Source organism: Rana temporaria, chromosome 1, assembly GCF_905171775.1.
Source record: "Rana temporaria chromosome 1, aRanTem1.1, whole genome shotgun sequence".
NCBI classification, from domain to species: Eukaryota; Metazoa; Chordata; class Amphibia; order Anura; family Ranidae; genus Rana; species Rana temporaria.
In genome coordinates, this window is record NC_053489.1 from 441,165,450 (window position 1) to 441,192,483 (window position 27,034).

At 42.2% G+C, this 27,034-nt stretch overlaps 1 protein-coding gene across 4 annotated transcripts in view; it reads left to right on the plus strand.

Moving 5' to 3' along the window:
* ARHGAP24 (Rho GTPase activating protein 24) overlaps positions 1-27,034 on the plus strand; it is a 737,825-nt gene that overhangs the window by 568,466 nt on the left and 142,325 nt on the right. Inside the window, exon 1 of one of the 4 annotated variants that reach the window (XM_040326586.1) lies at positions 7,238-7,482. The exons of the other annotated variants lie outside the window; for them this stretch is intronic. Coding sequence (XP_040182520.1) covers positions 7,446-7,482 — 37 coding nt within the window. The 5' untranslated portion in view covers positions 7,238-7,445. Of the gene's footprint in view, positions 1-7,237; positions 7,483-27,034 lie in introns of those variants that run through there. 4 annotated transcript variants of the gene reach the window in all.

Here is a 27,034-nt window from a genome sequence, read left to right on the forward strand (position 1 = left end):
CAGTCAGTGTAGAGGCATTATATTGCATTTTCGCTGTCTGTTAAAAAGCAGCACCAGCACAGTTGTGACTCAGGCCTATTCAGTTTAAATTGGTTGTGTTGACCAGAGGTACTGCTCACTGAATGCAGTGTGGGGGGGGGGGTAATTTGTGCCATATACATACCTCTCTTTCGAGTGCTTTTGCCTCTAAAGGGTAAGCAGTTGAGGCAGCAAAAACACAGCTCAACCATGTGTTTGTATCCCCAACCCAACTATAAGTATAAAGGAAGCCTAACATGGGAAGTTTTTAATATCTTACCAATTTTTTTGCTTCCAAAGCTACCCCGTCTCCAACAGAAAGCTCATGTCTGTCCAGAGGCTGCATCTAGAGGTCACTATGCTTTGTGTGGGAACAATGGTCTCTCTACAGCAGTCTGAGGTGCCCCTGCTGAGTCAGGTGTACAGTTCTGCACTCAGCAAGAAGCTTTAGCATTGCTGATTGCAGAGCTGTAGTTGAGAAAAGGCAGGGCATGTGTTGGACTGCAGTAGAGAATCTGCTTATCTAACAGTAGAGGGGATATAGTAGCGATATACAATAATCTTAAAGCGGAACTTCACCCAAAAGGGCATGTTCCACTTGTTTGCATCCCCCCCCCCCACTGACACATTTGACATTTTTTCAGTGGGAGGAGGAGCAGGTACCGGCTCCCACTTCTGGTCAGATGTGCCGTGGCAAGCTGAGCCAGAACTTTGCCTACCCCCTTCCCCTGCAGTCGTCTGGGACACATCACAGATCCCAGAAGACTACAGGACCATTCACAGGGCGCAGCATGGCTCGCACATTCGCAGTTGCTTGGACCAGAGGCCGATTGAAGAATTGGCTCGGGTGAGGACATCGCTGGATCCCTGAACAGCTAAGTGTCCGTATATTAGAAGTCAGCAGCTACAGGATTTGTACCTGCTGACTTTAAATAGTTTTTTTTTGGGGGGGGGGGGCCTGGAGCTCCTCTTTAACGGTGATTCCAAAATTGGAAGGAAACTATTCAGTCTCAGGCCACACAAGAAGTCATGTCGCCACTGCTCAAGGGGTTCTGTAATGTCCTGTACACACGATCAGAGTTTCTGTCGGAATAAACTCAGATGGGTTTTTCCGACGGAATTCCGTTCAAGCTGTCTTGCATACACACTGTCACACCAAATTCCGACCCTCAAAAATGTGGTGACGTACAACACGTGCAACGAGCCGAGAAAAAATAAGTTTAATGCTTCCGAGCATGCGTCGACTTGATTCTGAGCATGCATGTTTTTTTCTTTGTCGGAGTTCCATACAGACGAACGGAAATTTCCGATATACATTTTTTCTGTCGGAATGTTCTCTTTCTAACTCCATCGGAATTTCCAACGGAAAAAGTCCATACACATGGTCAGAATATCCGATGAAAAAATTCCAACTGCGTGTACGAGGCATTAGATGTGGAACTCCTTTCCACAGTCATTAGTTTCAGTGGGAAGCGTTGCTAATTTCCCAAAAACTTTTAGATGGGCATCTTATAAAAACATAAAAACAGGGATATGAGATGTGGTAGAGACATAAATACACACACACCCACAAAAGTTGAACTAGAAAGACTGGTGTTTTTTTTCAACCTTGTCAGCTATGAAACACACAGCACAGCACTCTTTATTTGTAGTCTCTAAACGGGTATCGACATTTCTACTCAGTATTGGTGAGCTTTAAAATGAAAAACAACAAAACGATATTTAAAATGTACTCTTTTAAAATGTCCTAATTTTATCAGAACCAATTTCTATTAATCTACAGTTGGACTTAAAGCAAGAATTTGAAATTTGAGATAATTTCATTAAAACATACAATATTATATTATAAGATGTTTTAGAGTTCTGTTAAATCATATTTTGTGTGATATAACAGCATTTGTTACATTTGAATGGGGGTCAAGATTGTCAGATGTGGTATACTTTATTCAGCAGTCCTGAATTCATTTCTGGGGCCAGATTCACGTAGGAGGGCGTATCTTTGTGTGGGCGTAGCGTATCCTATTTACGCTACGCCTCCGCAACTTAGACAGGCAAGTGCAGTATTCACAAAGCACTTGCTCCGTAAGTTGCGGTGGCGTAGCGTAAATTGGCCGGCGTAAGACCCCCTAATTCAAAGTAGGCTGGTAGGGGGCGTGTTGTATGGAAATTAATCGTGACCCCGTGTGAATGACGCGCTTAACGAACGGCGCATGCGCGCGCATGCTCAGTAATACGTTGAATTTACGCCCTAAAATAAGCTGGCTCAATGCCTGTGACATGAACGTAACCTACGCACAGCCCCATTCACGTACAACTTACGTAAATGACGTAAAAAGAAACGCTTGTTCCGACGTCCATACTTTGCATTACCTGTGCCTCATATAGCAGGGGTAACTTTACGCAGGACATAAGCCTTACGTAAACGGCGTAGCGGGCGCAATTACGTTCGTGAATCGGCATATCTAGCTCATTTGCATATTCGACGCATAAATCAATAGACGCGCCACCTAGGGGACAGCGTAAATATGCACCCAAGATACGACAGGGTAGGACACTTACGCCGCTCTTATCTTGTCCGAATTCTAGCGTAACTGATTCTAAGAATCAGGCGCATAGATACGACAGCGCTCATTCGGATATACGCCGTCCTAAGTCCTTTGAGAATCTGGCCCCTGGAATGTATGTAAGGATCATTGATTATAACAATAGATCATTAACAATTCAGTTTTATTTTTAGTGCAAGTAATAAACCAAACTTAATTTTTTCTTCGTTTTTTTTCCTTGGACCTACTTGACCTCAACTGAACAATAGACCAATTTGTTTTTCTATTTCTCTACAGATGGAGTGGTGGATTAGTGGGTATATAAATACCGTACAAAGAACAAGAGTATTTGAAATAAAGTTTGAGCAGTATAAAACCCACTCTTGGGTTTTATCCAAATCATATGCTTTGAATAATTGAATGTCCTATTTAAAGGGAGATTTAATTAAAATAAAATAAAAGTTGATACCATTGATACATATGCCACAATTTAAGAGATTTAATTAAATCTAGTTAAATTTGCATCAAGAAATTGCCGCTGCTATTTTGGTATCCAAAAAATCTATTATTGTTTATTTTTAAAAATTACCTAGCTTTGCAAAATAGTACTTGTTATGAAAACGTGCTTACCATCTAAGCTTCTAAATGTTTGTTTCTAAAAATGATATATGAACCACCCATCTCTAAGAGCCGGTTCACACTGGGGCGACTTGGGATCCGACTTGAAGTCGCCTCAATTCGTCCCAAGTCGCGCTGTCGAGAAAAACAATGCAAGTGAATGGGAGCGGTTTTAATACACACGACTCGAGTAGCTCCGACTTCAAAAGAAGTTCCTGTACTACTTCAATCCGACTTGTAGGCGATTTGTACCCATTGATTTCAATGAAAGTCGCCTCCAAGTCTGATCCAAGTCTGATCACTGTCTTAACTGAAGCGACTTTCCAGGAAGATAACATACATTTCTCAGGCAAACCTCTCCCTCCCCCTCCCTCTCCTAGAGCTGATTGTTGTTTGATTGGCCACTGGAAAGTCTCCTGTCCTGGAGACGACTTCAAGTCGTGTTGTAAATCGCCCCAGATCGCCCTGTGGTTCATGCTCAAGTCGTGTCGGAGTTGCCTCTGAAAGTTGCGCTGGAAGTCGTGTCGCCCTAGTGTGAACCGACTCTTAGGACCATCTGTCTTCTGTCTTCTGAGATAATTTGTCCTACTAAACTTTGAGCAAGTCACCACGCAGTTTATTACTACCCTTCTCTCTTTTCCTCTCTCTGTCTGTAACAGTGATAGTATTCTAAATATTGGCCTAGATTCTAGCTGATCATTACAAACAATACACATTGACAGTAGAGACTCAGCAATAAATAATTCCTAATGTAGTGCCTGCCACAAAAATGTAAAAAAAAGAAAAAGTGTGTGTGTGTATACATAGGGCAGCACAGTGGTGTAGTGGGTAGCACTCTCGCCTAGCAGTAAAAAGGGTCGCTGATCCGAATCTCAACCACGATACTACCTGCCTGGAGTTTACATGTTCTCCCTGTGCCTGCGTGGGTTTCCTCCCACACTCCAAAGACATGCTGGTAGGTTAATTGGCTTCTGCCTAAATTGGCCCTAGTATATGAATGTGAGTTAGGGACCTTAGATTGTAAGCTCCTTGAGGGTAGGGACTGATGTGAATGTATATGTAAAGCGCTGCGTAAATTGACAGCGCTATATAAGTACCTAAATAATAATAAAACTAGTAATGGCGGTGATCAGTGATTTTTTTTAGCCGGACTGCGATATTGTGGCAGACAGATCTGACACCTAACTGACACTTTTGACACTTTTTGGGGACCAGTGACACTAAATCAGTGTTAAAAATATGCACTGTTACTGTACTAATGACACTGGCTGGAAAGGGGTTAACATCTGGGCTGATCAAAGGGTTAACTGTGTCCCTAGGGGGTGCTTGCTAACTGTGTAGGGGATTGACAAACTAGATGAACAGAGTGATCCGTGTTCCTGGTTAGCAGGATCACAAGATCACTCTGTTCATCTCTGAAGCCCCATACACACTATCAGTTTTCCTGATGGTTTTCTCTTCAGGTTTACCAAAACCATGTAGTACAAGGACCTGCCTGATTGCATTCAAATTGAAACGCTTAAGGTTTGACCTCATATTAGATGGTTTTGGTAAACCTGAAGAGAAAACCATCAGGAAAACTGATAGTGTGTATGCGGCTTCACAGAATGGCAGTCTGCCTTGTTTACATCAGTGTTCTATCTCTGTGGGGACCGATTGCGGGTGGCCGCCAAACCCACTGATTGGCTCCCCCTCTGGCTATTGCACAAAATGGCGTACAGGTACACCTGATTTTCTGGCAGTGCCCCTCCTGAGACTAGACTCTGGATCTGCCCCTGCTTCAGAGGTAGTTAATGCTTTGGGAGTGTTTGACCAAAATACATTTTTTGTTGCAGAGGGTGCCTAAAATCGAACTTGTATCTTAGTGCAGACTTCTGGGAAAATCAGTGAGCCAATTACACAAATTGGAAATTTAATTTCTGGGGAAAGTCTGTACACCAACTGTGTACAAAAGGCTTCCAAGTTGTCATATTGCATTGAATATTACAGAAAATTACAGCTGAAAATTTAAAAGGAGAAATAATTTGAATAACTTAAAATTATATACAGTGGAACCTCAGTTGAAGAGTAATGATTAACGAGCATTTTGATTTGCGAGCAACTTTTAAAAAAAAAATCTAAATCGGTTTGCGAGTGTTGGCCTGAGGTGTGGGGGCATCGGAGTCGAGCAGCAGAGCTGAACAGCGCCGATCGCAGCCGTTCGGCACCGATCGGCAATGCTCGGAAAGACACGGAAATACACAGAATTACTAAGGTTCTGAGCCTTTCCGATGTTTTTCGAGGTCAGCCGATGTGTTCTCGGGCTTTTCCGGACGTTTCCGAGTCTCTCCGGCACCCCCCCACCTCTGGTCGCATGTGGTATTGCATCCCATTGAAGTCAATGCGGAACAAATTATTTTAGTTTCCATTGACTTCAATGGGGAAACTCACTTTGATATGCAAGTTCTTTGGATTATGAGCATTCTCCTGGAATGGATTATGCTTGTAATCCGAGATACAACTATAATGGCTTGTGGAGCACTTGTATACAGATACTCTTCGTTTAACGACTTACCTGTTTAACAACTACTCAGACTTAGGACCAGCTCTCCCCACCTTAACAATGCGCTGTACATCATTGTATTGTACATTACAGTAAAGAATTTTCATTTGTGTTCTGTACTTATGCAAATTAAAACATAGGTATTGAGCTGGAGTTTTGTGTTTTAGACCTTTTTTTCACAATACAGTATAGTAGTTAGGAAATGCTTAAAATATAAATTTCTTGTGACTCCTCATTTAACAACCAATTTGTTTAACCTTACTTAACAGAACCTGGTCGTTAAATAAGGTATACCTGTATGTTATGGGTTTTATTTTTATTATTTGCTATATTATTTTTCCACAAAAGTGGAGATACCCTTTCAGTGTCAAAGGAAAACCTGTCGTTATTACCTAAGAATATCAAGACCATTTTACCGGTTATAAACACTTTGGTGCATATGGCCAAACATGGGGCCAGATTCACGTAGCTCAGTGGATCTATAGATCCGCTCGATCTACGTGAATTAAGATCCGCTCCCGCAAGTTTAGGAGGCAAGTGGCTAATTCACAAACCACTTACCTCCAAACTTGCGAAGGCGGATCCTAAATCCCCCAGCGGAATTCAAATTCCGCGGCTAGGGGAGTGTCATATTTAAATCAGGCGCGTCCCCGCGCTGATTTAAATGCGCATGCGTCGTCCGGGGAATTTCCCGGCGTGCATTGCTCCCACTGACGTCACTAGGACGTCAGTGGTTGCGACGTGAGCGGGACTTGCGACGCGCGTGTTCGTGAATCGGCGTACGCAAACGACGTAGGAAAATTTAAATTCGACGCGGGAACACCGGCTATACTTAACATTGGCTGCGCCTGATAAAAGAAAGGGTAAGTATACGACGGAAAACCGCTACGGAAACGACGTAAAAACAATGCGACGGGTCCGCGTACGTTCGTGAATTTGCTTATCTCGCTGATTTACATATTATTTATCGTAAATCAGCGGGAACGCCCCCGGCGCCATTTTTTTATTTAAAAAAAGATCCGACAGTGTAACACAGTGTAACACTGTCGGATCTAGCCCTATCTATGCGTATCTGATTCTATGAATCAGGCGCATAGATAGGACTAGTTTATGTCAGAGATACGATGGTGTATCTGTAGATACACCGTCGTATCTCTTTGTGAATCTGGCCCATGATGTCAAATCTAGTAAAATGGTGACGAAGGTCAAGCATGGGATATCACTAATGCAATTCAACACATTGATGTCAGATTGCTACTCTTTGTGTAATCTATAAAACATGGTTAAGTATTCTTTTCCAAACAATACATAGTGTAAAGTTTTAGGCAGTGATTTAAGTCATCCAGTGCTGTCTATTCGTTGTTGAGGCTGCTCTACAGCACCATGTGGGTGTGCCTTTCAGCCGTAGTGTATGTCTATCAGGCCTCGTCATGTAAACACTGGCTCATGAGGGATTTCAAGCTCATTGTCTGCAGTCTCTGTGTACTCTCCTTGCTGGAAAAATGCTAGCTTCTCCTGGTCACACGTTTGGATATAAGTGAGCCTATGGAGGCAGCACAAGAAGGCTGCATACAGTATGTCTGAAGAATGATTAACTTTTCACTGCAGAACATGGAACGTAAATTAGAGCCAACTTTCCAGCGAATTTCTCCTACAAGCTTAATTTAGAAATACTTGACCTGTCTGCTGTAGCTGAATCACTTGAAAGGTGGCTTCCCATCAGAATGCACACAGTGAATTCTGGTTTCTGCAGCACTCTGTGTAAGTGGATTTTATATTAACTCTTTAAGCTTCTTTTGGACCAAATCGGTCAATGATGGGATTAATTATAGCCATTGAATAACCACTATCCGTGTCTAGATTTCTGTTCATTTACAATCATCTATCTCAGATTTTTAGTAGATTCTGTTAACTGAAAGCTGTTTTTCTTTAAGCAAAACACATTTTATAAATAAATGTTTTGCACTATATGTAATCTGGCACCTGCGTAATTGTTAGAAAATGTGTTATTCCTGTTCTTTGAAAAGTATAATTGTGAAGTTCTAAAAGAGGCACCGAAATTTTGTCTAAGGATGACAGATGGATTCAGTGCTATTGCCAACTATAAATAACCAACCAGTACCTATTTAGTGCTTGCAAAACACTAAGGGCCAGATCCACGAAGCGCGGCGCTTCTATCCGTCCGGCGTAGCGTATCTCTGATACACTACGCCGCCGTAACTTACAGCTTTTTTTTGTATCCTGAAAGAATTTGCGCTGTAAGTTGCGGCGTAGTGTAACTTTGGCGGCGTAGGGGCGCGCAATTCAAATGTATGTGATGGGGGCGTGCTTTATGTTAATACGTCTTGACCCGACGTAAATGACGTTTTTTTTTAACTGCGCATGGGCCGTCCGTGGGGGTATCCCAGTGCGCATGCACAAAATTAACCCGCAACAAGCCAATGCTTACGACGTGAACGTCATTCTACGCAAAGCCCTATTCGCAAACGACTTAAGCAAACGATGTAAAATTTTCAAATTTCAACGCGGGAACGACGGCCATACTTAACATAGGATATGCCTCATATAGCAGGGGTAACTATACGCCGAAAAAAGCCTTACGGAAACAACGTAAAAAATTGCGCAGGCCGGACGTACGCTTGTGAATTTGCGTATCTAGCTAATTTGCATACTCAACGCGGAAATCGACGGAAACGCCACCTAGCGGCCAGCATAAAAATGCACCTTAGATCCGACGGCGTACTAAGACGTACGCCAGTCGGATCTAGCACAGCTTCAGGCGTATCTTGTTTTGTGGATACAAAACAAAGATACGCCGGAGCAAAATAGAAGTTACGCGGCGTATCAATAGATACGCCAGCGTAACTTCTTTGAGGATCTGGCCCTATGTATGTGTACCTAACTTGAACTCTGGAATTAAACTTCAGTTCCTTGATTGAAGCTTGCTCAGGTCAACCATTTGCATTGCAAAGATTTTAGCAAACTTTATTGCAGAGACTTATTTACTTTCCACTTTGTAGATATTGAACTAGACTATCTCAGTGCACCTGCTGAAATTATTCAAAGTAAGCAGTAAATGCATGATTCTGCCTTTAAAGTGATAATAAACCCTGAGTTTTAAGCAGCTAATTCAATCACTAATTGAGTATTATCTTATCTATTACTGTTATATAAGTTTTATATATATATATATATATATATATATATATATATATATATATATATATATATATATATATATATATATATATATATATATATATATATATATATGTGTGTGTATATATATGTATATATATAATTGAGTTTTTATCTTATCTATTACTGTTATATACGTTTTTTATATATATATATATATATATATATATATATATATATATATACAGTATATATATATATATATATATACAGTATATATATATATATATATATATATATATATATATATATATATATATATGTGTTATTTATATACACAATGTTTTATGTATATATTGTACATTCACATCAGTACTTGGCCTCAAGGAGCTTACAAATTAAGGTCAGCCATAGACATATCAAAATTTGTCTGGTTCAGCAGGAACACATTTTGATCCGTCCATGGGCAGGCCAGTTCTACTGAAGTCAATCCATCAATCAACTTACAACCAGTCTGTCTGTTTTTTTTCTCCCGGCGGGAAAGGCTCCTCGTGCCTCCCGCTGGCAGAACAAAATAGCTCTGCGGGAAGGAGGGATGTGAGAAAGGCAGGCCTTCAATTTTCTTTCCTTCAACCACAGTCAGTGTTAATGGGGGAATCAAGCAATTTTCTTCCCTTCAACCTGGTTGAAGGGAAGAAAATTGAAGGCTTGCCTTTCTCACATTCACACATACTAGGACCAAGTCAGACAGGTCCCAATAAATCTATGAGTATGTCTTTGGAGTGGATATGGAAGCCCACACAAGCACAGGAAGAACATGGGAACTACATGCAGGTCTTGTCATGGTTGGGATTTGAACCAACAATCCTAGTCCTGACAGACATAAATGATAACCACTTAGTGACTATGCAGCTTCTTTAGATTTTAATATTTTCTTATGTTCCAATTTATGTTGGTGCCATGACCACTGCCCCAAGTTTCCTGTTTGAGGGTGGCTCCTTTCTCGTGAAGCATCCTCTGGAGCCACCCTTGCATGCAGGGACTAGAAGTATGTCTCCCTGCAATGTGTGCGTCAATAGAAACAACATCTATAGGCTTATGCTGCGTACACACGTTTGGAATTTCCGACAAGAAAAGTTTGATGTGAGCTTTTGGTCTGAAATTTGGACCGTGTGTAGGCCCTATCTGAATTTTTCTGTCGGAATTTTTTTGTACGTCACCGCGTTCTTGACAGTCGGAATTTTGTGTGACCATGTGTATGCAACACAAGTTTGAGCCAAAATTCCATGGGAAAAAAAATCCACGGTTTTCTTGTCAGAATTCTTGTACGCGGCATCAGATGGCAAGGCACACTCTCTCTCTCTCTTGTTCTTCCCTCCTCCTCTCTCTCTCTCCCTTGTTCAAGCTAATAGACTGGCTGGAAACTGCAATGTCCACTGTTTTGGCTTTCTTGTGTTCAGGGAATCAGCACTGAGAGGAGCATATAAAATTGTAAACTGCAAGTCCTGGGGTAAGAATATGTTAGCTAAAAAAGCAATGAGGGTTTAACACTACTTTAATATAAAGAGATGAACATCCATTTACATGTATAAATAATTTACCATAAGTAGAACCTCCAGTGCACCAAGCAAAAGACAATGCTGCTGATACAAGACATCATGCAAAAGGTTGTGTGTAAGTTAACCTCAAATCCTATGCACGCCCCTAGGCACATGGGGATGAGAATTCTGGGAGATGCTGCCTACAAACTGATACCATGGTTGTGAGTGATTTGGGCAGTTGTAAAAAGTCCCAGCTGGCTGTAGATTGAAATGGAACAGTGGTATTACAGGAAAAGTGTAGTGTATTTTGAATGAGCACAAAACCTCCTGCGCTCTGGTGTTTCGCCAAACCGGGTACAGCAGTGTAGTCTAACGGCAAAAATCAGAAGTCTTGCAGCCCTCCACAGAACAAAGGGTGTTCATATGGCTAAAACGAAACAGAAAAGAAAAGGAGGGCGCACCGACCTTGTGCATTACCACTTAAAATTTTAATTAAAACAGAATAAAAAGCAATGGTCCTACTCACAAGACAATCGTAAGTATGCGCTTTTCAGACAACTGGACTGGGCCTCTCGGCGCCTGCCAGTGGAACTTCAGACATCTGAACGGCTGACGCGTTTCTGGGGCGTACCCCCTTCTTCAAAGCCTGGATAGTCCGTGATACCTCTCTCCTACTGCGTGTCCTACTTTTATTTGGGTGCATGTGTGTATGTGTGGGCGTCACCCGATGCTACTGCATTGAATGCCCCGCGATAGGGGTGGGACTTGCAGTCTTTGGCCAGTAGCGTCGGGTGACGCCCACACATACACACATGCACCCAAATAAAAGTAGGACACACAGTAGGAGAGAGGTATCACGGACTATCCAGGCTTTGAAGAAGGGGGTACGCCCCAGAAACGCGTCAACCGTTCAGATGTCTGAAGTTCCACTGGCAGGTGCCGCGAGGCCAAGTCCAGTTGTCTGAAAAGCGCATACTTACGATTGTCTTGTGAGTAGGACCATTGCTTTTTATTCTGTTTTAATTCAAATTTTAAGTGGTAATGCACAAGGTCAGTGCCCCCTCCTTTTCTTTTCTGTTTCGTGTATTTTGAATGAGCATGAATTTGGGGTCCAAGTTGGGTAAACTGTTAGCACACTAGCAGAAATAAAGAGGCTGTGCAGCGATAAGAAGGACCAATTGGATTTTTCTGGAAAGCAGGTTTACAGTCTGGAATTTATATTATACAGGGCAGTGTGTAACTCTGTTATATGATGTGTGGGTGATTGTGTGCCACCCCTTGCAGCCCCTGGCAACCTAGGCAAAGAGTTGCTCTTTTGGAAAAAAACAGTACAGGCAGACAATACCATTTACATAGAAGGTCTCTCTGCATTTAATGCTGTCTCAGATGTCATAATAGGACATCACTATGAATACAGACGTCCGATAGGTAGTGGTAAAGTTATAACAGTATATTCATAGTGATGCTATGCAGCCTGTCCCTAATTCAACTTCTGAGCACCTGACTTATATTCCCTCAAGGTGACCCTACTTGCAGTGTTTGCAGACCTTGCGGATCTGCGAGCTGTGTTTTCCCATTCATTTCAATGTGCTGCTGTGCCTCCTGAAAACACAAGGAAAAGGTCTCTGCTCCATTTTTAACATTCCTGCCAGCACGCATACTGCAAGTGTGGTTCCCAGTGCAGGAAGCTGCACTGCGGTTTTTAGTGCTTGGGGGTGCCATTAGGATTAATGGTACCCACATGCATCTCTTGAGTTTTTCTGTAAGGGTGTTTCACACTGTGAGAACAGGTGTGGTTCTGCAGTGGCAATCACCCGCACAGGTGTGAACTTAGCCTTAGGCCGCGTACACACGATCGGTCAAACCGATGAGAACGGTCTGATGGACCGTTTTCATCGGTCCAAACCGAACGTGTGTGGGCCCCATCGGTTATTTATCCATAGGTTAAAAAAAAGCAATCTTGTTTTAAATTTAACCGATGGACACGTCCATCGGTTAAAAATCCACGCATGCTCAGAATCAAGTCGACGCATGCTTGGAAGCATTGAACTTCGCTTTTTTCAGCACGTCGTTGTGTTTTACGTCACCGCGTTCTGACACGATTGATTTTGTAATAGATGAAAACAGTCCATCAGACCGTTTTCATCGGATGGACCGATCGTGTGTACAGGGCTTTAGAAACAATTTTAAAGCATAACAGGTTTCATGTGACTTTTAATAGTTCATTTGGAGCAACTTGGTCCAAAAAAATTATTTAAAGTCACAAGGAACCTGGATTTAGGCTTTAATTTCCTAATTTTCCCTGAAGAGTTAAAGTGGTTGTAAACCCCTATGCCGCGTACACACGACCGTTTTTCGGGTTGTAAAAAATTATGTTTTATTTTAATGTCATTAAAATGATCGTGTGTGGGCTCCAGAGCATTTTTTTCCAATGTAAAAAATGGGCATTAAAAATTTAGAACATGCTCTAATTTTTCACGACGTTTTTAACGTTGTCGTTTTTAACGTGGTAAAAAATGGTCGTGTGTGGGCTTTAAAGACGTGAAAAAAACACGCATGCTCAGAAGCAAGTTATGAGAAGGGAGCGCTCGTTCTGGTAAAACTAGCGTTCGTACTGGAGTAAGCACATTCATCACGCTGTAACAGACTGAAAAGCGCAAATCGTCTTTTATTAACACGAAATCAGCAAAAGCAGCCCAAAGGGTGGCGTCATCAGAATGGAACTTCCCCTTTATAGTGCCGTCGTACGTGTTGTACATCACCGCGCTTTGCTAGAGCATTTTTTTTCCACGATCGTGTGTAGGGAAGGCTGTTTTAACGATCGGGTTGAAAAAAACTTTGTTTTTTCTAGACCATTAAAAATGTCATTTTTTACAACCCGAAAAACGGTCGTGTGTACGTGGCATTACATATTCCCAGTAAAGTGACCAGCCTTAGGTTAAACACAGAGATAAAACAAATCCTCCTACATAAGTTGTATTTGTTCACTGCAGCCCTCTCTCCTCTACTGCTTCCTAAAGCACACAATGTTCAGAGAATTTCCCAGCTCTATCAAGAAAGGGATGGGGACCTGGCATCACATCCCACAAAACAGGAAGCTGAGTGTAATCTGAGTGGAGAGAAAGGACACCCTCTCCCCCTATACACACACACAAAGTCCCATAGGGCACAGTTCAAGCTGTCAATCACCTTTTGTGAGCTGGAGAGAGGGATGGGACCATCCCCTGGGATTCTGTGGTGCTGGCATAACGTGGCAGGAAGTTACTCATGCAGATAGCAGAGAAGAGCAAACAAAAGAGAGAGAAGGTAGAAGCAGAAAAAAGAGTAAGAACCACACTAGATACTTTGGATTGAGGCTAGTTTGCGCTATAGAAGGATATGCTTTGTTCATTTTTCATTTTAGAGTATTGCAACCACTTTAAATAATAAAGGTTAAAAAAACATGAAGGCCAAGAAGCATGGTGGATCTCAGCTACGAGAAAAGATGAGAGGAACTGAATTTATTCTCTCTTGAGAAGGGGAAATAAAGGTGGGATATAATCAACATGTATAAATATATTCAGTAAGTGGTCCATATAGTGAAATTGGTGTTGAGGTATTCACTTTAAGGTCATCACAGAGGACAGGGGTACACGCTTCACGTCTGGAGGAAAAGAGATTTAATCTCCAAATACGGAAAGGTTTCTTCACAGTAAGAGCTGTGAAAATGTGGAATAGACTCCCTGCAGAGGTGGTTGTGGCCAGCTCAGTAGATTGCTTTAAAAATCAGGAAGGAATCTTTTCCCCTGCTGGAACAAATTGGATCATGCTTTGCTGGGTTATTTTTTTTGCCTTCATCTGGATCAATTGTAGGTTTAGGATAGTGTATATGGGATTGTTATTTTCCAGTTTATTGGTTGAAGGCAATGGACGTGTGTCTTTTTTCAACCAGACTATGGGCCAGATTCACAGAGGAAATACGCCGGAGTATCTGCTGATACTCCGGCGTATTTTCAAATTTGCCGCATCGTATCTTTATTTGTAATTCACAAAAAAGATACGACGGCTTTTGGCTAAGATCCGACAGGCGTACGGCTTTGTACGCCTTCGGATCCTAGGTGTAATTTTCCGGCGGCCGCTGGGTGGAGTTTGCGTAGTTTTCCAGCGTCGGGTATGCAAATTAGCTGATTACGGCGATCCACGAAGATACACGCGTTCGTCGCAATCTCTTACGTCGTCGCTAGTCGTTTTTTCCCGTCGCAAACTTAGGCCTGCTTTTTCATGGCTTATCTTTAGAAAAGCCATGTTAAAGTATGGCCGTCGTTCCCGCGTCAAATTTCAAATTTTTTTTTTTTGCGTAAGACGTCCGGGAATACGAAACGACGTAACGTACGTCGCCGTTCAAAAAATAAGTCGGGGCGCCGTAATTTCGCGCAAAGCACTTCAGGAAATTTTCACACGGAGAATGCGCAGAACGTTCGGCGCGGGAACGCGCCTAATTTAAATGGTACACGCCCCATTAGAATTAGGCGGGCTTGCGCCGGACGGCTTTACGTTACACCGCCGTAAGTTTATACGCAAGTGCTTGGTGAATCAGGCACTTGCGCTGAAAACTTGCGGCAGTGTAACGTAAAGGGGATACGTTACGCCGCCGCAGATATTCGTGAATCTGGCCCTATGTTACTATGTAACAGACAGGTCCCAGTTCGCTAGCACATTAAAACCGTTTGTCATTTTTCCATAAAGTTGTGCCTGCTGCAAATATTTATAGTTGTATTTTATAAAGCCCAGACTCTGGTTACCTAACTTAACAATACAAAAAATGTTTGAAAGATACATAGATCACTGTTCTTTGAAATATTATTTCCTGTTCTCCAGTGATGGACTTGGCTGCTAGAGATATTACCAAATATGGCTCTCTAGTAAAAGTTACTTATAAGAACTTGAGGGAATGAAAAAAAAAAAATATCTGGATTAAGCAATAATTGAAATGTTTATTTCTGGCATTGCCAAGCTAGGCTGAAATGAGTGCATGTAGCAGTGTAATAGAAACAGTGTTAGAGCAGCAGTGAATTACAATCAGTTTTGTGAATCAAGCAGCCTAACTTCCTCAGTATACTGATTTATGTATCTCATTAGAGTACATTGAACCATAACACTGTTCCCTTTGCCTTCAGCGGAGTGAGCTATGGACAATTGCTTTATGTTGCTAGAATTCTGTGAATAATAATGGGGTAAGATTATACCGAAGTCCTTTATATCTGAGGCTTTACTCCCCTGTACACATTTTATTTTGTATTAGATTTACATGGATTGTTTTTTTATTTATTTTTTCTGTAGGCATTTAACCTGGGTTTAGCTAAAGTTTAATGGATAGGCTGAGTTCCTGCATTACAGTTTCTTTGTATTTAACTTTGCCAGCAATTGACATTATTAAATTACAAGAGTCCAACGGTTATCTTGAGTGAGATAAGAATTGTATGTCTGTTAACATGATGGATTAACTGAATGTGAATAAATTGGTTTTGTTTTTCAGATGAATATTTACTTTCTGGAAAACTATCTATATCTGTCTATCTATGTATGTATACTGTGCATCTATCTGGTCCAGGGGCGGGCTGACAACTCATGGGGCCCCCGGGCAATAGTAGATTATGGGGCCCCCAGGCAATAGATTATGGGGCCACATATGGGGCCACATAGTATACACACAATACACACACACACAGTATACATACACACACTGAGAAGGTACTGGAGAGGCGGGACAGCTATAATCTTGGGATTTTTAGACCAAAAGGATGTCGGTAAGGGACATTTCAGGGACAGATGTAAAAAAAACACAGATTTTTACATACTGTCCCTGGTTTTACTGAGGTTGGCAACCCTGATGGGGCCCCCTAGTGGCATGGGGCCCTCGGGCAGTGCCCGAATGGTCAGTCCGCCTCTGATCTGGTCTTGTACATTGTAATAGCCAGACAAATAATTTCCCAGTTTTTAAGTGTATTTGTGTATAAACTTTAGATACTACTTAAGCCAGCCATGGATGGTTTGAATCTCAGCTGGTTCAGCAATGTATGGGCAGGCTGAATTTGTCCAAGTTGACTGATCCATCAAATTGGGTACAACCAGCCTGTTTTATTTTCCATGTGAATATTGCCAGCAGCTGTAGCCACTAACAATAATCACAGTATGTTCTCCTGGCAGGTGTACAACCATGTTCACCTACAGGTAAGCCTAGATTAAGGCTTAAGCCTCGTACACACGACCGAGGAACTCGACGGGTGAAACACATCATTTTCCTTGTGGAGTTCCTTGTTAGGCTGTCGAGGAACTCGACAAGGCAAGTTTCTCCATTCCCGTTGAGGAAAAAGAAGACATGCTCTCTTTTTGGCTCGACGGGATCCTTGAAAAATGTACACACGACCGGTTTCCTCTGCAAAAAAAAAATCCCAGCAAGTTTCTTGCTGGTTTTTGCCGAGAAACTCGGTTGTGTGTACGAGGCTTCACCTGTAGGTGCTGGAAATATCTCCTAAACCAACACGGTTTAGGAGATATTTACAATTCCCCATACTTTGATTTCTTTTTCGCATGCGCCAATGTATTCGGCGCATGCGCACTTTAGAAAGGGCACGCTGTGCCATTTCTAGGTGGGGTCATGCCGTGACTGGCGGCTCCCGCACACATGCGCGGGAGTGACGTCAGGCGACTCCGGACAGTCACAGAGTCGGAGTCCGTGGCCCCGGAAGGAAGAGTGCTGAAGATGGACGCTTCCAGCCAGTGGGTACATTGTAGGCTTCGGTTTCAGGTAAGTGACACAATGGGCTACTATGCGATGCATAGTAGCCCATTATGCTTTACCTTTGCAGGGAAACAAAGAGGAAGTAAAATTCATCAGGGTTTACTTCCTCTTTAAGAAGTTTGAAGCCATAAAAAGGCTTGTTGTAAGAGTGAAGCCCTCCAGAGCTTTGCTGGCAGCGCTGCAGCTGGTCTGGGGCGCTTCCATCTACTCCTGGTCTTCCTTCCAGGTTCACTCTGTTCGGCGGCTTTAATGTGCACAGCGACACATCCCCATGGCACAGAGAAGTGTCATAAATGTACTTTGAGCCGCACATGTGTGGCTCAGTGTATATTACCACTAACAAGTAGGGAGAAGCATTTATGACAGAGATTTTTTGTAATCAAGAATTTAAAATGAGGAAATAATCAATAGGCAGAATAGGCAACTAAATTTACTACACGCTTTCCCTGTTCATATAAAAGAAAGTCATGCCCAATGTCTATCTCAACCCATTTTTGACGAAGTCACTGACAATGAAATTGTCATACTTAAAGAGGAGCTCCAATAAGTTTTAAAAAAAATAAAATAAAAGTCAGCAGCAACAAATACTGTAACTGCTGACTTTTAATATACGGACACTGACCAGACCTGGGATCCAGCACTGTCATCACTAGTCTTCAGGTCACCCGACCTTTAATATATGGACCAAATTTGTCAAGGTGGTCATATCTCCTTTTAATATCATTGCGTTTAGTTAATCTTTCCTACCAGTTGAGCTCCTCCATGCCGCTAATAATGCATTGCCCTTTCCAGTTCCAAAACATCCTTATTGTGAACTGGTGCCGAAAGCTGAACTTCACATTCAAAACAATAGGATGACTAAATCGCAATAGTAAAGTGACTGGGGCAGATCCACATACAGTTGCGCTGGGCGCAGCGTATCTAAAATACGCTACGCCGCTGTAACTTACTTTTAGTTAGTTTGAATCCTCAACGAATCCGCGCCATAAGTTACGGCGGCGTAGCGTATCTCTCGCGGCGTAAGGGCACGGAATTCAAATTCGGCGGGTAGGGGGCGTGTTTCATTTAAATGAAGCGCGTCCCCGCGCCGAACGAACTGCGCATGCGCCGTCCGTAAAAACTCCCAGGGCGCATTGCTCCAAATGACGTCGCAAGTATGTCATTGGTTTCGACGTGAACGTAAATGGCGTCCAGCCCTATTCACGGATGACTTACGCAAACAACGTAACATTTTCAAAATTATACGCGGGAAAGACGGCCATACTTAACATTGAGTACGCCACCATATAGCAGCTTAACTATACGCCGGAAAAAGCCGAACGGAAACGACGTAAAAAAATGCGACGGCCGGTCGTACGTTCGTGGATCGTCGATAATAGCTAATTTGCATACTCGACACGGATTACGACGGGAACGCCACCTAGCGGACGCCGAAAAATTGCATCTTACAGTAGATCCGATGGCGTATGAAGACGTACGCCTGTCGGATCTAGCCGAGATGCCGTCGTATCTTGTTTTGAGGATTCAAAACAAAGATACGACGCGGGAATTTTGAAATTACGCCGGCGTAATTTCTTTGTGGATCTACCCCACTGTATTTAGTATTAGACTTGAGCCTCCGACATCAAAACCGTGGATTTGTTTCCGACGGATGTGTACGCAGCATTAGTCTGTACCTTTTTGAAATGGAAGGTAGGACAGTAAGATATGATATGATTTTAGAATGTCCAATTTTGGTACTTTTTTACAAAGTTTTCTTAAAAGATAAGGTTTTTTATGAAAGGACTGTGAGTTTCTTCACTGAACCATGCCTTTATTCTGGTGCATTGACTTAGTAATTAAAATATCTTCAGCTTTCATTAAAATATTACCCAGTAATCTTGCCACAAGGGCCCTTGTTCAGGCACTTTCTATTATAGGTTGACAGCACTCTGTCTGTGCCTCCCAATTGTGTTCTTGCATTGCTATCCCAACACCCAGACCTTTAATGGAAAACCACAGGTGGCTATTACACATTAAACAGACATAGACCAGTGTTGTCACAATGAGGAAAACTGCCATGCAAAATTCTAAACAGTCATTCCTGAAATGTACGCATGTAGATCAGAGGTAGCTGCAAGGAGACCACAGGGGATCAGCTTCACTGAGACACAAAAAAAGTGGAAACAAGTATTATTTTTTGTTTTTAAAAAGGACTAAATGTTTAATATATACAGTAAATTATCCTAAAGCATTGTTTGTGGAATGTTACAATTATTGCTTATATATATTTTCCTTTAACCTTAAATCTACTTTAAAAGTCATTGATTAGCCTGTTTCTCGATGCTAATTACGCCTTGGCATTTATGTAGGGCTAGTAACCTATACGTGTAATTGTTAATTTGTCTATTTACCTAAACATGTTCTTTCTTCCATGCATTATTTTGCTTTGTTGCCATGCATATTCATTTACATTATTGCGGCCTTAAAACTGTTACTTGCATTTTAATTTTATTTTTAAAAATGTTATTGTTTAGCAGCCTAAAATATACACATAACTTGTTTACGCTATTATGTGGAAAAAAACATTATAACCCTCCATGGCTATTTACTTTCATTTTCCCGTTGGCAATTCCCAGTCATAAGACCCATATTACCATTGTTATTACTGTCCGCTAGATATTGCCTTTAACACGTGACTGCGCATTCATAAAGCCACGTAATGTTTGACCTGCACAAAAATTTCCAAATTTGATACCTGCTGCCTTTTTTACCTACAACAACTTAAAAGTGCATCCTTTTGTTTCGAAGCACATGACTAGGTCGGTTAAAACTGTTTGCCATTAAAATACTACCTGCAGAGAGCTGCGGTGGCTCAACGCGATTGGCACTGCTCTGACAAGCCATTCACCTCTGCAGCTAGGGGTTTGGATCCCGGTCTCGGCTACATGTGAATGGAGTTTGGTGGTCTCAGTCCGGCTCCCGGTGGGTGTGCTATGCGAGGTAAGCCTGCGTTTAGTACGCCCACCCCCCTCCCACAAAAAACACCACACTTACATGCACTCAAAATTGGGTTAACATGCACGCACTTTGACCATGCGGTCTCTAAAAAAGAGAGGCGAAGGACTAACGGGGCTGCTTGAGCGGGCAAATCCTCTCACTCCCTTATAGGGAGTCCCTCTGCCCCGTTGGGCTTCAAAGTGGAGCAGGTAGGGCGGGCTGTGTGGGAGAACCCCCTCACACACCCGCCATTACCACCCGGGGCATGGAGAAAGGTGGCAGATTGCCTCTGGGGGAGGCCTGCCTACTCCCAAGTCTGGCTCCTCTCTCGAGTTCACGCACAAAATACACTTAAAAAAATATATATATATATAAAAAAAAAATACTACCTGCAAAGTTTTACATTACAATACCAGCTAATACACTGTACAAATACATAAGGTTTGTATCCGAACGATAGCTGCCTACCATTGCCCAACATCTGAAGGATATATAGGGAATTTGTAAAATCAATAAATGTTGTCATCGCTGAATTAAGGCAATATGTTTTCCTAAGACCATCATAGTGCAGTAAGCCCACAGTAAAAGATGGCAGGAGACATATTTCAATGTCTTGAACAAAGTTTTCTAGAAACATGCTAATGAAGTAGAAAATGATACTAAACGTAAAGAGATATTTCATGTACTAGGATAATGGAAGTTCCAAAAATAGTTTAAAAAGATGTATACTACAGAACTGTATGTGTCTCTATCCCATAATTCAGTATTTCAGCAAGTAATCATGAATCATTTACCTATAGACTTGCAAATAAATATGAGGAGTCATTTACACTATATAATATAAGGAAGTATGTTATTGATCCAATTCTAGTAAATAAATTGAATACACCCTTTTTTATATTCAGAAATGTAGACCTTTCAGTAACTTTACAAGTCTGCATGAATACATTTCTGTCTCTTTATACAGAAACAGTATAATTTTCCAAAGGAAAAAACTTTAATCAATAAAAAGCTGTCCAAAACCAATTTCCATGATGCTAGCAAAATGCGACCAAACTAGACCATTTAGTGTTTAAACGTCTCGGAGGATAGGCAGCTTACACTACAGACAGAAAGTATATTAAAAATAAAGAACAAAAGAATAGACAAAGGTACCCACCCACAAGAATGAATATATACGTGTAGAATTTAGTAAAGCTAAAACAGACTCGATCAGGCCAGAATCATAAAATCTTCACATATACAGTATCTAAATACCTGCAGCCAGCAGTATATGGTATGGATATCACTTTTCCAAATCCACCTTGCCTTCATCAGAGCTTATCGGGCAGTTTGTCCACAAAGGCATAAAACCATTCCCTCATATCTCCTTGCACCAATAGGAAGCCAGCATGGCCGTCTTTAGGAGACTGGCACCTCTTCTCATTGGTACTAGTCGTCGATAGGATACATTGGATGGTTGCTTGGATACCTATTTGCCAAGTGCACAAAGAGTCCAGGAAGTAGATACTAACTCTGTACCCCATAAGGGCAATGATCTTCTTCTTCTGGAGAGAAAAGCAAATTGAAAGCATTTTTAGGGGAAACTGTTGCAGAACCCTTTTTGATAATACCAGTGACCTAACAAATACAGAATATATTGCATTAGCATAACAGTTCAGGCAATAGTATTTTAGAAGAAAAAGTCAACAACAGTAGCCTCCATGCTTCTCCATTCTTTTAATGTACAATAAGCTGCTGTACTTTGTCTCACAGCATCATGAAACACAAATGTGTGGCTAAGCTGAGTGTTCATGTTTATTCCTGTGTGGCGGAAAGGGGTACAGAGTAACCATAGTAGGTACTAACAGTGATGCTCTTCTCAGATGGAACATGGTAATTGGAGTGGAATATCTAACTCATCCAATTAGCATATCTTTGAGAATTATCAATAGCTGGAAAAAAAAATTATTTGAACACCTCTCTTCTATTCCAACCAATTAAAAGTTTTCATTACTGGATGTTTACAGACCTTGTAAATGCCAGGACAATAATAGGAAACAATGGATGTAAATCTCTTTAATCACAAACACATTTGAGACCTCTTTTTATAGTCTTTTCGGCCAAACCATTTTCAACAAGTACAGAAAACAGTTGTTGATTCTTATAGAAATATATCTTGTGACTTCCTTTGTTACGCACTAAAATCTCAAACAAGTGTAGCACCTTCCTAGCATAAGCTCCTAGGTAAATGTTGTTTTTGGCTCCTTCTGTAACCAAGGGAGTAGTGGTTGTTTGGTTTAGTTTGGTCTGTTCAGGGTTTCACAGGGTAGGAGTTTGATTGCTTCCCCTGCTTCTAAAAGATATGAATGAAAGCCTTTTTTAGATGAGCAGCTCAGCCCGATGTTCCCCCGTTTATATATATATATATATATATATATATATATTGTTGTTGTTTTTTTAATTCAATTATTGATTTATTGTTTAATCATTTTTAGATTTGCTCCTGATGAACCGCAAAACTAGTTGAGACTGTCATAACCTTCAACCCATCGTGCTGTCCCCCCCCCCCCCTGGGGACCTCTATTTTGGTGTTGTAGATGGTTATCACCATTTTAATTTTGTATTTTCTCTTGTCTATGTTTGAATACAATTTATTTTCTATTTTAAATATTTACTCTCACTTCTTACCTCTGTATCAGTATCGTAATAGTCCTAATTGGCCCCCTCCCTCCCTTGGTTCTCTGGTTCGGGGACCTTAGATCCAATTTTTCGAAAACCTGCTTCTAGAAGATGTTTTCTAGAGCTTAGGAAGGGAAAATTCAAATAACCAGACTGAATACTGATCATGGCCTAGACAATCCCTGGGAAGGTGGGCCCAGAAGGTGGCTGAGAAGCTGATAAATAGGCTGAAGCTCTGGAGAGAGCGTCTTTCCCCAGGGAGGAGAGTTCCCAGCCTCACAGGGGTTATTACCCCTGAGGCAGCCTGTGAACTGTGTTGCTGTTCTGTGATATCTCAGCAATGGCAGAACTGGGACTTGAAAGTGATCTGGAACTGACTGCAGGACTTCACCATAGAGATCTGGTGTAGAGAAGGACTGTCTCACTCACTGTGTTGTGTCCAGAGGAAGCTGGAAGGTGGCAGCCATTCCAGGGAACTTGTGAGCAATGACACTAAATTAATTTCTGGTGACTGTGTGTACTTTTGGGATATAAGCGTCAGAGGTAGCTTGGACTGAGACTCATAGGGCCTTACATACTGGCCTTACCCCTGTCCTCAGCAGTGTCTTGGACTGTAAGCTTAGAGAAGAGTGCCCTCCTGTACTGTGCAGTGTTCCTGAGATTGCACTGGGTGCCAATAGCTGTGTAGTGGTAACTAGATGCCAGAGAGACTTGCCTCATGGTCCCCAACTGTGAGGCCTTAGGATTAGCAGGAGTGATGTCACGGGGCTCCGGCGAATCACAGAGCGGGAGTCCGCGGGCCAGAAGGAGGGAGGCCAGAAGATGGACGCAGCCAGCGCAGGGGACAACGCTGGATTCTTTTGCAGGTAAGTGTCACATAATGGGCTAGTATGTGATGCATACTAGCCCATTATGCTTTTAATTTTCAGACTTTGCAGGGAGCAAAAGAGTAAAACCCATCAGGGTTTACTTCCTCTTTAACAGTTTTTTTTGTTTCTTTTTTTGTACTGCAAAAACACGAATAAAATGGTAATGCTCCTACTAGCTTTCTAAAAGCTAGTAAAATGCTATTGGAAGCTGGCACAAAAATGCTATTATGATTTCCATCTAGCGTTTTTTTTCTAGCGTTTTTTTGAGCTTATGAAAACTGCTAGTATGCATGAAGCCTTATACAACACTTTACATAGTACATAGATCCATCTATATCAGTTACTATCTCCCAAAGGAGCTTACAATGTAGTGTCAAAAAATAATATCAAAGCATGCCCACATTGATAAGGCAAACATACAATCTCCATACAGATTGTGGGCCAGATTCTCAAAAGAGATACGACGGCGTATCTCCAGATACGCCGTCGTATCTCTGAGTCGCGCCGTCGTATCTATGCGCCTGATTCTTAGAATCAGTTACGCATAGATTTCCCTTAGATCCGACAGGCGTAAGTCTCTTACGCCGTCGGATCGTAAATGCATTTTTACGCTGACCGCTAGGGGCGTGTATGCTGATTTACACGTCAAAATATGTAAATCAGCAAGATACGCGAATTCACGAACGTACGCCCGGCCGACGCAGTACATTTACGTCGTTTACGTTAGGCTTTTCCCGGCGTATAGTTACCCCTGCTATATAAGTAAGTAAGTATGGCCGTCGTTCCCGCTACGAAATTCTAAAATTTTGCGTCGTTTGCGTAACTCGTCCGTGAATGGGGCTGGACGTAATTTATGTCCACGTCAAAACCAATACGTCCTTGCGGCGTATTAGGAGCAATGCACACTGGGAGATTTCCACGGACGGCGCATGCGCCGTTCGTGAAAAACGTCAATCACGTCGGATCACAGAAGATTAACATAAAGCCCCCCTGTCCCACATTTGAATTAGGCGGGCTTACGCCGGCCGATTTACGCTACGCCGCCGCAACTTACGGAGCAAGTGCTTTGAGAATACAGCACTTGCCCGTCTAAGTTGTGGAGGCGTAACTTAAATAGGTTACGTTACGCCCACACAAAAATGCGCGCACCTACGAGAATCTGGCCCTGTGTCTCTAAAGGGATTTGAATCCAAGACCCAGAGTTGCAACGCAAGAGCTCTAACCATTTAGCTACCTTGCTGCTTTTCACAAAAGTGCAAAGGCAGTCAAATATGAGAATTTTTTAAACATTGAGCACATTTCTGCAACAGTAGTATTAAGCATTACATGTGCTGCATGAAACTGCTTTGAAACCTCTACTTGCTGACATTATTTTGCTTTATTCTATGTGTAATGCCTTCTAGCTTATTTTCTGCTCAAATACAAAATCTAATCTGTGCTCACTGAGCATGTCTCCTAGATTTATTGTTTCTTTCTTAGGAAAACAATTTGAAGTGAATTTCAGGCCATAAAAGGTAGCTGGGTCATGTTAGTACAACTGAACTGATCGGCAAGTAATTAATGACACAGTGACAGCAGGAAACGCTTTTTGGAAAAGTGACTTCAATCAGGTTGCACAGTGACTGTGTTATTATTGAAGCACATACCCTGCCCATGACACACACTGAGCCTGGTTTGGAAATGATGGATAAATAAAGTTATTTATACCAAGAGACTGAACACAGTTACTAGTGCTAATAATGCTTGCTAACAGGGCTGAAACTAGGGGGGTGCCGCCCCTACCCGCACTGGGAACCGCTGATCTAAGGGTGTCACTGCCACCCGATCAAGTGTAATGGACAGGCAGGTCTCCCTCCGAGTCCTGCACCGTGTCCAAACAGTCTTTTTTTGCGTGAGGCATCCCAGAGAAGAGGAGGCTTCAAAGAAGGCCCTGGACTATGGGGGGTGCAGAGTAGGCCCTGGGCTTTGGGGGTGCAGAGGAGGCCCTGGACTGGGGGGTGCAGTAAGGGCCCTGGGCTGAGGGGGGGGTGCAGATGAGCCCCCGGAATGGGGGTGGGTTAGAGGAGGCCCTTGTCTGGAGGGTGCAGTGGAGGCCATGGGCTAACAACAAAAGAAAAGGCGCCTCTGGGTGTAGTAGTTTTAACACAATTTAATGTAAATAAAAAATTAGCCACTCACATTTTAGTGGTATACAATAGGCATGTAAAATCCCAGTGAAGGGAGGGAGATGTCATTTTACATGCCTATTGTATACCACTAAAATGTGAGTGGCTAATTCTTTGTTTACATTAAATTGTGTTAAAACTACTACACCCAGAGGTGCCTCTTCCCTTGTTTTTTTTCTTTAGAATTGGAACATGGTCTTTGTTCCCCTCTGATGGCAGCCCTGAGAGTATAACCCCTATCAACAATTACCTCACTTCAGACATGTATGCTATACTGTCAGAGCTTGGACTTCATTGTTCACTGACAGTATATAACCTTATGTATACTCGTTATACTGACTTGATACCTGTTGCACTGGTTTCTTTGCGCATTTTTTACTTGTTGTATTGGAGCCCATGGGCTGATGGGGGTTCAGAGAAGGACTTGGTCTGGGGAGTGCAGCGGAGGCCCTGGGCTGGGGGTGCAGAGGAGGCCCTGACTTGGGAAGGGGGGGATCACAGAGGAGACACAAATGACAATTAGGCCTCATTCACGTGGAGCATATGTGTCCATGCCCAGTGTGATGGGCGTGTACCGCGTGGGGATACTTGGTGTTCTGTGCATCCCTGTGCAGGCACTCCAATCAAAGTCAATTGGGACGCGGCAGCTACATGGACATAGTCAAATGTCAAAATTAACATGCAAACAGGAAGGGATGCATGTATTTGAACGCACAGTGTCTGCAATCGGATCGGTGTACCTACTTCTATAGTACTTGAGGACAGGGTTGAGAACCACTGTAGTAAAGGATATGAAATTGAACAGTTTTATTTTATTAAAATTAGTTTACTGTGGTTTGTACTGTCTGTTACATACTCGCTTATGGAACAGTCTTTGCGTCCACATCAGTGCCTAACCTCACAAATAGGCTTCTGGAAGAATGGTCAAACATTCCCATAGACACACTCCTAAACCTTGTGGACAGAATTCCCAAAAGAGTTGAAGCTGTTATAGCTGCAAAGGGTGGGCCAACTCAATATTGAACCCTATGGACTAAAGTTCATGTGCGTGTAAAGGCAGGCATCCCAATACTTTTGACAATATAGTGTAAATAAGCATCATAATATACAAACCTGAATAGGAATTTGTCAAAACTGTAACTTAATATTGGCAATAGACAAAAAGACAAAGAAGGATAG